We start from the raw sequence: 10,704 nt of genomic DNA, 5'->3' as shown, positions 1-10,704 counted from the left end.
AAACGTTCTGGATATATCCGTAAATCCTGTGTCAGATTTTAGCATACAAAATTCGAAGACAATCCGTTAAAATTTTTGAGATAATTTGTACACAATATTTTGTGACACACACACACACGCATACAACCGGACATTTGCTCAGAACTTAATATATATTAATTCTAGATGAAAATGAGTCCATATAACACAAATTAAAGTTAAAATAAAATAAAATAATAATAATATATATATAATAAATTTACAATTATTAACTAAACAAGAAAATAAAAAAAAAAATTAAAAAAAAAAAAATTAAAAAAAAATTTTTTTTAATAATAATAAAATAAAAATAATATATTAATCGTCGAATCCGTAAATTACGCGATACTCAGTTCGAGTTCCTATTGCCTCCACAATTCGCAACTGAAGAATTACGCATAATAATTCTTCGTAGGGGTTAGTGGGCCCAAAACACCAATCTAAAAAAAGAAGAAGAAAACAAAATTTACTTATTGAATGTACCTATATATATATTATATATATTTTATAAACAGATTTACTAACACGGAGGGGGTGCGTCAGATTCCTCCTGATAAATTATGCGGTAATCGGCTGTATCATCGTCCTCCCCCCTCAATTTTATTTTCAAAAGAACTCCAATCACTTTCTCAAAGTGTTGGAGCTCAGGAAGAAGCTCTTGTCGACGCAAGAATGGTACCCAACCTAATAAATTAATAAAAGATATACCACAAATCATTAAAATTATAAATAATTAAAATACTATTGTAAAAAAAAAATAAAATTATTATTACCATCATTATCAGGCATCATGAGATCAGGAGGAGTTCTACTCCTGCCCAAAGTTCGTGCTGAATGACCATAATCTGTAAAATAAAATAGAATAAATGTAAGTATAAATGTTAAAAAAAAAAGGCGTACAAATGTGATATAAAATGTATAGGAAGATAAATTTTTTTTTTTATTTTACCATTGCCCGCCAACACTAGTTCAGGCATATCGGGAGGAGTCGTACTCCGACCCGAACCTCGCATTGCTCGACCCTCACCTATAAAACGAAATAGAATAAATACAAGAATGAATGATAAAAAGGTCATACGAATATGATAAATAAATAATATATATATATCTTACCATTATCCACCCACGAAAAGAGATCGGGCATATCGGGCGGAGTTATACTCCGACCCAAAGCTTGGGCTGCAAAACCATAAGCTGTAATATAAAAATTGAATGAATAAAAGTATGAATGTCAGAAAAGACGTACAAGTGTTATACAAAAATTTATATAAGGATACATGTAATGATAAAAAAACATACCGTTATCTGCCCAACAAACAAGCTCGGGCATGTCGGGGGGAGTCAAAGCCCTTGCTCCCTCAAACTCATCTGCCCAAGAAACAAGCTCGGGCATATCGGGGGGAGTCAAAGCCCTTGCTCCCTGAACATCATCTGTAAAAAAAAAATAATAATAATGTTAATATAAACCCAAATGTGTATTTAATATATAATATTCATGACTCACCTTCGACAAATATGTCATCTCCTAGTGACTCTATGTCACTCACATCTGGAGACGTAACATTCTCCGATTCGTTTTCTTCTTCTGCCTCATCTGTAAAAAAAAAAAAAAGAAAAATGTATATATATGCATATATAGGAACCCATAATTATGTATATGTTTTTCATCTAAAAAAAGAGGTTTTGTTACCTTCTAAATCTTCTTCGCAATTTCGTGACTCAATGTCACTTACATCCGGAGATGTAACATCTTCATCAGCTCGATCTATAAAAACTAAAGTATTAATATGCATGTCTAAAATTTATACACGTATGGGCTTTACGTTAACAATATCCTACCTGTTATAGGCAGATCATCACCTGCCAGGCCATTCTCTTCAGGCCAATCTTCACCTACCGGTTCCTCCACTAAAAATCCAGAATAAACCACAAAAATCAATAAATACAATTGAATTTAAAAATATTTCTCTAATATATATATATATATATATAATACTTACATGTGGGGGGCAAGATGTGCTCCTGACTGGGCGGGCGTGATGAGCCGGGGCTGCGATCGCGGGCTGCAATATTGCACCCGACCGTTATCCTTTCCTCCTCACCGCGCTCATCATCAGCATCGCTTGCACCTTCATATTCATTGGCCTTATACCAATGCCATCCGTCTGTAATTAAGTACAAATGTATATGTGTATGTGTATATATGTATATTTTTTCTTACCTTATTTTCTTATTCACAGTACTTACCCTCTTCAATCGTAAAGCGATATCTAATACCGGTGTGGGAACACACAGCGGAAACCACCCCTCCTTCAGCTCTTGCTGTAAAAACTAACAAAATCTCTAGGTTATAAAGTTTTTTTCGATTCATATATTAAAAAAAAAAAAAAAAAAAAATTGATTGATGATAATAGTGCAATTATATGAAAATTTAAATAAAAATTATTACTAAAGTTTAATAAAAGTTTTATTAAATAATTGTAATTTATAAAAATTATCTCAAATTTAATAAAAATTAATAAAATTCTGTTTTTATTGTTCAATAAACAATTTCTGTTAAATAATAAAAATTATAACAAAATTTATTAAATTTATTAATAAAGCGCAATTTTAGAATAATTAATAATTTTTGGTAAATTATAGAAAAATTACCTGTTAATTATAAAAATTGTTAAATAAATAAAAAAAAAAAGGGGCATAAAATAATTAAAATTTTGCAATAATAATGCAATTATTATTCTTCCTAATTCGAAATGATTTCAAGTCTTACATAGATTATATTATATTCATCTATATCGGATTTCCTCAAAATTTCTATATAGATTCTATACTGTTAAGCCTATATAGAAATCAAATAAAAACTCCATATAGATTGTAGAACATTTGACCTACGTAAATAATACATTTAAGTCCTATATAGATTCTACATACTATGGCCTACATAGCGCATATATATATCTTCTATAGAGGTCCTATATTACTTAGCCTACATAGAGGGGATATAGTCAAGCGACAGATTGAGCATTTGTCATTAGATAGGCCGACCGACATAGATCCTACATTGAACCAACTTTAAATTTAATTTTAACAATTTTTCTTCAAAGTAATAAAAATTATTATTGAATTTCGTAAAAATTCGATAACTAAACAAAAATACGTTAAAATCAGATAAATTTTGGTAAATTTTTATTGTTAAATAAACAAAATTATGGAATAAATAAATAAAAATAAATTTTTAAACTTCATTTTCTTGTAGTTCGTATCAATACCGAAATTTGATTACCACAATGAGACACGAAATTTTGAGATCTAAAACATGTAAATCGAGATTGAAAATTTTTTTTCTCCAAATTCAAAACATTCGAAAATTTATATAAAAAGGTACTGCCAGATAAAATCCTAAATATCTCGTAAACTATAAGCCTAATTAAAAAATGTCATTGATTTCAAAAAAAAAAATTTTCAATTTAAAAAAAAAAAAAAAAAAAAAAAAAAAAAAAAAATTACAATAAAAACAATGTAATAATTATTAAAAATTTGTTAAATAAATAATTTTTCTAAATATTTATAAAATTATTATTGAGCCGAATATTTATTAAATGCTTTAATTATTCTTGCTAAATTTTAAATTATTATTGGAGATTTGTATTAAATATTAAAAATTTGTTAAATAAACAATTTTTTTTTAAGTTAACAAAAATTCCCATAATTCTTATTAAAATAAATATTTATTAAATAATTTATAATTCTTGGTAAATTTTTATAAAATTAACTAATTAAAAACAAAAAAGATAAATAAATAAATATAAATAAATAAATAAATAATAATATAATAATTATTAAAGAAATTGTTACAGAAATAAAATTTTATAATAATAATATAAGTATTATTAAAATTTAAATAATTATCAAAATTTTATTATATGTACCAAATTTTATTATTAAATTTTTGAAAATTGTTAAATAAACAATTTTTTATATGTATAAAAAAAAATTGTTGCTAAAAATTTATAACATTAAATAAATTTATTAAATAAACAAAACTTAGTAAACTTAAATTTTTTTTACGAAATTTCTATTAAATAAATAATTAATTAATAATTAATTAGTTAACTAATACATGTTGTTTATTAAATAAAAATATAGGAGAAATTCATTCATAAAACTCAGTATATGCACTGTGCATTTAAATCCTATATTGTGGTCACTATGTTCAAACCGTAAGCATGTATACTCTCTATATATATATATATATATATATATATACTGTGTACAAGGCATGAGCTGTGGCGCCGAGCTGTCTGTACGCGCACCCATCTAAATAGATGGTACCCATGCCTAATAGCGCTTTGAATATATGAACCAAGACAAAAAAAATGCAATTTTAAATGTAAATTTATTTTTATGAACAAAGAATTTTTTATATAAAACATCAATAATAAAGTTGAAAATAATTACTTATTCTAATCAATTTTAATTTTAAATTTAAAAAATATTTTGATTAAGTAATTTTATATTGCTAAAAAATTATAAACAATTAAAATTTTAAAGAAAGTTAAAAAAAAAAAAAAAAAAAAATTATATATATTAATTATAATCGATTGTTAATAATTAAAAATATTAATTATATTTAAATTATGTACAATGTATGTTATTAATTTAATTAATAAAAAAAAAAAAAAAAAAAAAAAGAAAATTAAACAAATATAATAATAGTAATAATAATATATTTTAGTTTTAATTTTAAAATATTTTTTTGTAATATAATGTGTCTGGGTTCATATTATGATCATCGCGCTGGAACTGTGTATACATGTATATCTATATATGCTGTCATCAAGTGTAAGATGCGGCGCCGCATCGACTATATACATACCCCTCCAAGAGCATGGAATATACATTTGATAGCATTTAGAAAGCAAATTCAAAATTATGAACGATTTTCATTTTGAAATATTTTTAAATTGTTTAATTAATATTTAATGATCAATAATAATTATTATTATAAATTAATAACAAAAATTATTAATTTTATTTGAAATCTATAAAAAAAATAATAATAATAATAAATAAATAAAATTTTTATTATAAACAAAATTAAAATTATTAAATAATTATTAAGATAAATAAATTAGGTTAAAAAAAAAAAAAAAAAAAAAAAAAAAATTTTTTTTATAATAATAATAATTATTATCTATTTTTAAAAGGATGTGTGTATTTGTTTACCGAGAATGAGATATATTTATCGATTGTTATAAACAATCAATAAATAATTCAATAATAGTAAAAAGAAATAAAAAAATAGAAAATCTTGAAACTTACTAAACCTCTCCATAAATTCTCTGCTGTTTTCCGCATTTCCAGCCATTTTTTTTACTCTCCACCCGCACTTTTACACTAATTGTTTTTTTTAAAAAAAAAAAATAGTTTTTTTTTTTTTAAAGTTTTTGCACCACCCGCACTTTTACACTAATTGTTATAATAAAAAAAAATATAGTCTTCCAAAGTTTTTGTACTATTCGCACTTTTACAATAATTGTTTAAAATAAAATCCTCCGATATCCACTAAAATTGTTCAAAATAAAATAATCCCAGAGATTTTAAATTTCACAAGCGCACTTGATCACTTCACGAAATGAACTGATTTGTATCAGCACAAAGACATTGATACTGGGTCCTATACTGTAGCAGTGCTTAGAAGAGTCACCAAGTAGACACAATATTTAGATTATATGTCGATATACAAAGTATAAGGAATGCTGTGGTCGAGACCATGAGTTTTCGGGGACGAAAACGGAAAAATCCGCGGTGGATTGTTACGAACTATCGTAACGAAATTATAAATAAAAGATAAATAAAATGATAATAAATAATTTCAAGAATAATTGAAAATTATTTAAGAATAAAATCTCCAAGTCGATGCCACAATGTATATAGGCATGTAATTTGAATCCCCGATAATCGCGCGCGTTGAGTGATACTCCACACACACAGTCTTATATTCTCGTTGCTTCTAAAAATGTATCTATGACTATGATATTATAATATAACTTTGTTAAACTGTTATATTATAATATATTATTTTATTCTATCTTATGTTATATTATTCTATATTATGATTTATACTATATTATATTATGCTATATTATAAACTATATTAATTATCTAATATCAATATTCAAGCTTGAATATTATAAATATATGCATGAAAAATATAATATAGTGTACTTACCTTATATAAAGATACTAAAATATTATTATAAATAAAACAATTATACTTTACTCATTTTTATTAGTAATTTGCAGTAATTAATTAATTAACAATATGCAAATTATTGTTAATTCATGATTTTTTTATTAATAATGATAAATCGTATTATTATCATTGTTAATTACATTTACTAAAATTAATATTAATAATTAATCATAATTATTATTATAAACAATTGGATATATTACCAATACTATTTTTCTACTTATTAGAATCATCATTATCAAATATTATTTCAAAGAATATGCATTGTATATGCACGTATGCGTGTGCATTATTTTTATCGTGTGTACGTGTGTTCATAGTATGCCAAAGTGATATGCATAGATATGTGTATACATTGTTTGGTTGCACATTTCTACGCATATTATAGTAACCAACAATAATGTGATTATTATATTGCAATTATTATATTTACGAAAATGTATTATTTTATAAGAAGGGAGAAGAATCGCATATGTCAATTCTATCTATCTTTCTCTCTCTTTCTCACGCGTTCAGGTGCAATGAGTCTCGTAGCGTGGATGCGGTACACACAGACACGGACTCCCCATAGCCTGCGTAACGCATATGTGTGAGGCGCTTGAGGAGTATCGCGCGATGCAAACACTGCCTTCCTTCCCCTATTCTTTTCCTTATAATACCTTCAAATTAAAAAAAAAAGGGGGAAATAAAGATACAATAATTGTTGATAGCTTAAATTGGAACATGTCACATTTTCCAAGCACATATAAACTCGCAACAATTAAGATTTTATTTTAAGAGGGTCAATTTTGTAAAAAAAAACAAAATGCATAAAAAAAAAAGAGAAGAAAATTTTTGAGACATGTATGTCGTGCATATATGTATGTGTACTAAGGTAAATGTACGTGTGTATGCGTAAAATGTATATGCATATATAAAAAAGGAAAATAGTTTCATTTTTAATATGAAAACGATAATCTGTGCAGAACTATGACCGCTCTGGAATTCAACAAAGGTTGCGAGTTATACTTTATTAAAAACACATATATACACTTACACATATGGAGATGTGCAGTTCCAATAGTGTCAACAAAGAAAAGAATAACAAGAATCATGGGTTCTGAGAATATCGATGGACGATGATCTAAGTTTTCTTATCGATACCCCTGAAACCCCCAGAATCCTTCTACCCCTGATTCACTAATCCCACTAAGTGCATCTCGCGATGCTCTTTATAAGCAGAAGCTCATAGGGCCTCATTGCCTATTCGTCTTCAGTCAATCACTTAGTACGTGTTACTGATTTTTGCATTATTTCTTTAAAAAGTGAACTTAGAGTTTAAACTGTGGAGAAAGCTCAATAATATACCTGCTGAATCACGATAGATTTTCGTTGAGCCAGGTAAATTAACAGCAGTGCTTAAATTTCTAAAATTAAAATTGCTGAATCACGATAGATTTTCGTTGAGCCAATTTTTAATTTTAAGAATAAGGCCCGTCTGCGAGCTGGCTCCAATTTAAATTCTATTTTCTTTGGGCGGACGTAAAATTAAATCGAACCTTGAACCGGCTGAGTCCCAATCGGTTGATCAGTACAGTGAGAAATTATTTAATAAATTATTTATAATTTATTAAATAATTTTTTGTTCTTAAAACCGGCCAGTCCGTACGGATTGTACCTGCGCCGCTTGTGTCTGATAGGGTACCGGTACCGCGTTTCGAGACGCGGAAATACGCATAACACCTTTCTTTCGTTTTGCCCGTTGATTGTGTGACGAGATCGCGAGAATTCTCCCTTCTCAACAAGCTCTCTCGACGGTAGTGTGTAAGAGAAATCTAGCCGTAAGTAATAAAAAAACTGTATCGTTCCAAAAACATTATTCTTTACAAAAGAAAGCATATAATGTGTAATTTTTGCAATTTTTACTTTGATTTTTAATAAATTTTTGTAAACTAAAATTCCAATTGTTCTATTCAATCAAATAGACCTTTTTATTTGTGCTGTCAAAAAAATAGTGTGGATTTTCATCTCAAAGCTAAGAAACATTATTTACGATCTAAAGATTAAATTGGCAGTTTCGTCTTCTATCGGCGATATAATTAATCGAACCCACATTAAAAATAAACATTATTAAGTTGAATGTTCATTTTGACTTTTTAATGGCAACTTGGTTCCTCCGGCGAATAGAAAATTTTAAATAATTGTTCAAAATTATAAAAATTAATAAATTAATTTTCTCGTTCGTAACACGAGATGGTATAGAAATATTTTTCAATTATCGACTGATGATTAGAAAGATTCCTACTTTGTCAACGGTCGGTAAAACAGAAAACTAACTAATTAACGTGATTGCAATGCAATGCAAAAGCGAAACTTATTATTTGTTACCGACTGACAGTTAGAAAGGTTCCTACCTTACCATCAGTCGATAAAGTAGAAAATTAACTAATTAACGTAATTACAAATTAAATTTCGAATTTTTTTGAATTATTATTTATACTAATTAGAGTTATTATTAAAAAAAATTATTTTTTGTGGGAAAAAAGTAATTAATATTTTTTTAATTTACTGTTTTTGGTAGCGAGTTATTAAATTGACAATTCAAGGGGAAAAATGAAGAAAATATGAGAGGGATTGTGTATAACCCCTTTCCACCCGCCCTCAATCTCTCTCTCTCTCTCACTCCTATTTCTCGGACAATCTTTTATGGCTAAACAATCGAAAGTATATAGAGCACACTTTAGAGTGTACTACCGTATATCGAATCGATAGGTTTACTCCCACAGGCGGCGTGTATCGAGAGAGAAAAGAGAGAGAGAGAGAGAGAGAGAGAGAGAGAGAAGGCTTTACCTGCTTCGATGGCACAACGAAATTGACTCGTTTCAAGGGATTAAGTGGATGCTGGCTTAAAAAAAGCGCTTTCATCGGCAACATTGCAACAATCTTTTTATCCTTCTTTTTTTTTATTTTCCTTCTTAAGAAAATATACTTTTCCTTAGCACATCCAAAAAAAAAAGAAAAATAAAAAATTTCTCAAACATTTCATCGCTAGATTGTGAATTAAAAGTATCGTATATAAAAAAAATTAATTTACTTTTTTTTCCAAATTTTTAGGTAGGAAAACACTTTTAGAAAAAAACTATTTTTTTCTCTATATAAATATATAGTTTTTAAAATAATAATTAGACATTACAGTTGAAAAAGAAAAAAAGATAAATAAAAAGAGAAAGTAAACATATATTTGTGTAATAATGTTTTCAATGAAAGAATTTGATATTTGTGGAAAAAGTGCTATAAACCTGAAACTTTTGCGTGATTTGAAACAGAATCTCCCTTGCCAAAGTCTGAATGAGTTTCAGCATTACGAAAATCCGCTTATGTTTCCAACTTCATTAGGCCGGAGGCAACTCTGCTTTTACAGACTAGATTCAATATTACCAACTTGAAATGTATTTAGCAAGAACGTTACTATGTAAAAAAAAAGAAAGAAAAAAATTTTTTCCCATTAAAAACTATTAACAAACTAAAAAGTTAGATAAAAAATGGATATGAAACAAAAAAATTATAGTTTATTTTTTAAAAGAATGTTAATTATTAAAAAAAAATTTTCCGAATCGATAAAAAAAATCATTTTTTTTAACAAAAAATTATAAGTAAGAATTTTTAGGATAACCATTTTTTAATTTTAATTATTAATGAAACATTATAATTAATTTCTAGGAATTATTTTCCCAAAAAAAAATATATTCAGATAAATTAATAAAATAATGTAAATGATATAAAATGAAATGTAAATGATAGAAAATGTTCTTTTTTTTTACAAAAAAGGAAATTCCTCCATTTAAATGTATAGTGGATTCTACATATACGAAAAAAAACATTTTCTCGCAAAATTGAGTATTGATGAAGGTGACACGAGTGTTTCCGTTAGTCGTTTTCGTTTTATTTAGCGATTCACTCGGAATTGTAGTGCTGTAAATTCGAATTAAATTGCAAACCCGCTAATGTTGTGATTTAAATGTAAACGTGTGAAAATACCACTTTCATTGTCTTGACTATAAAAAGTGTTTAAAAAAAAAAAAATTTCTTTTTTTTAAGTCAATGTTAGTGAAAAATTTTATAATTCAAAGTTCAAAGTAAATATAATTTTTTTTACTGATTAAAAACATTCAATAATTGTAAAATTTAACTTTGCTACGATGATAAATATATAGAAAAAAAATATATATGTATATATATATATAAATACATATAATAACGAAGATTCGTCGACATAATCTCATTACGAGGCCGTCATTATCCCTCTGCTCACGGGTAATTTAATAGTATGAACCAGTGGACAGAATTGCATCTGGTGTGTCAGATTATGTAGTCGATCGTATAACTTCTCTATGGCAATATATATTACACATATTGTATCCTCATGGCATTGTTAACTTAACGAGCTTTCA

The 10,704-nt window shown here is 26.7% G+C and overlaps 1 protein-coding gene across 1 annotated transcript; it reads right to left on the bottom strand.

Moving 5' to 3' along the window:
* Positions 1-336: 336 nt before the first annotated feature.
* Positions 337-5,386, bottom strand: LOC127277586 (uncharacterized). The gene is made up of 12 exons (XM_051298842.1): positions 5,341-5,386; positions 2,266-2,340; positions 2,019-2,183; positions 1,858-1,926; positions 1,709-1,813; positions 1,523-1,612; positions 1,318-1,449; positions 1,132-1,212; positions 968-1,045; positions 792-863; positions 544-702; positions 337-458 (listed from the first exon to the last, which is right to left on the bottom strand). Exons 1-12 carry the CDS (start codon positions 5,384-5,386, stop codon positions 337-339), a joined length of 1,194 nt encoding a protein of 397 aa, XP_051154799.1.
* Between the last annotated feature and the right edge of the window lie 5,318 nt (positions 5,387-10,704).

Source organism: Leptopilina boulardi, unplaced genomic scaffold, assembly GCF_019393585.1.
Source record: "Leptopilina boulardi isolate dan_hultmark-lab unplaced genomic scaffold, ZJU_Lbou_2.1 LbouV2_169, whole genome shotgun sequence".
Classification (NCBI taxonomy): Eukaryota; Metazoa; Arthropoda; class Insecta; order Hymenoptera; family Figitidae; genus Leptopilina; species Leptopilina boulardi.
This window is presented reverse-complemented; position numbering and strand designations above follow the sequence as displayed.

Excerpts from the sequence above, each read along its gene's own strand:
- LOC127277586 (XM_051298842.1), bottom strand. The coding sequence starts at position 5,386 with ATGGCTGGAAATGCGGAAAACAGCAGAGAATTTATGGAGAGGTTTA. Across the intron at positions 2,341-5,340 it reads AGAATTTATGGAGAGGTTTA|CAAGAGCTGAAGGAGGGGTG; the intron begins GTAAGTTTCAAG and ends TAGTTTTTACAG. Across the intron at positions 1,450-1,522 it reads AGATGACATATTTGTCGAAG|ATGATGTTCAGGGAGCAAGG; the intron begins GTGAGTCATGAA and ends TTTTTTTTACAG.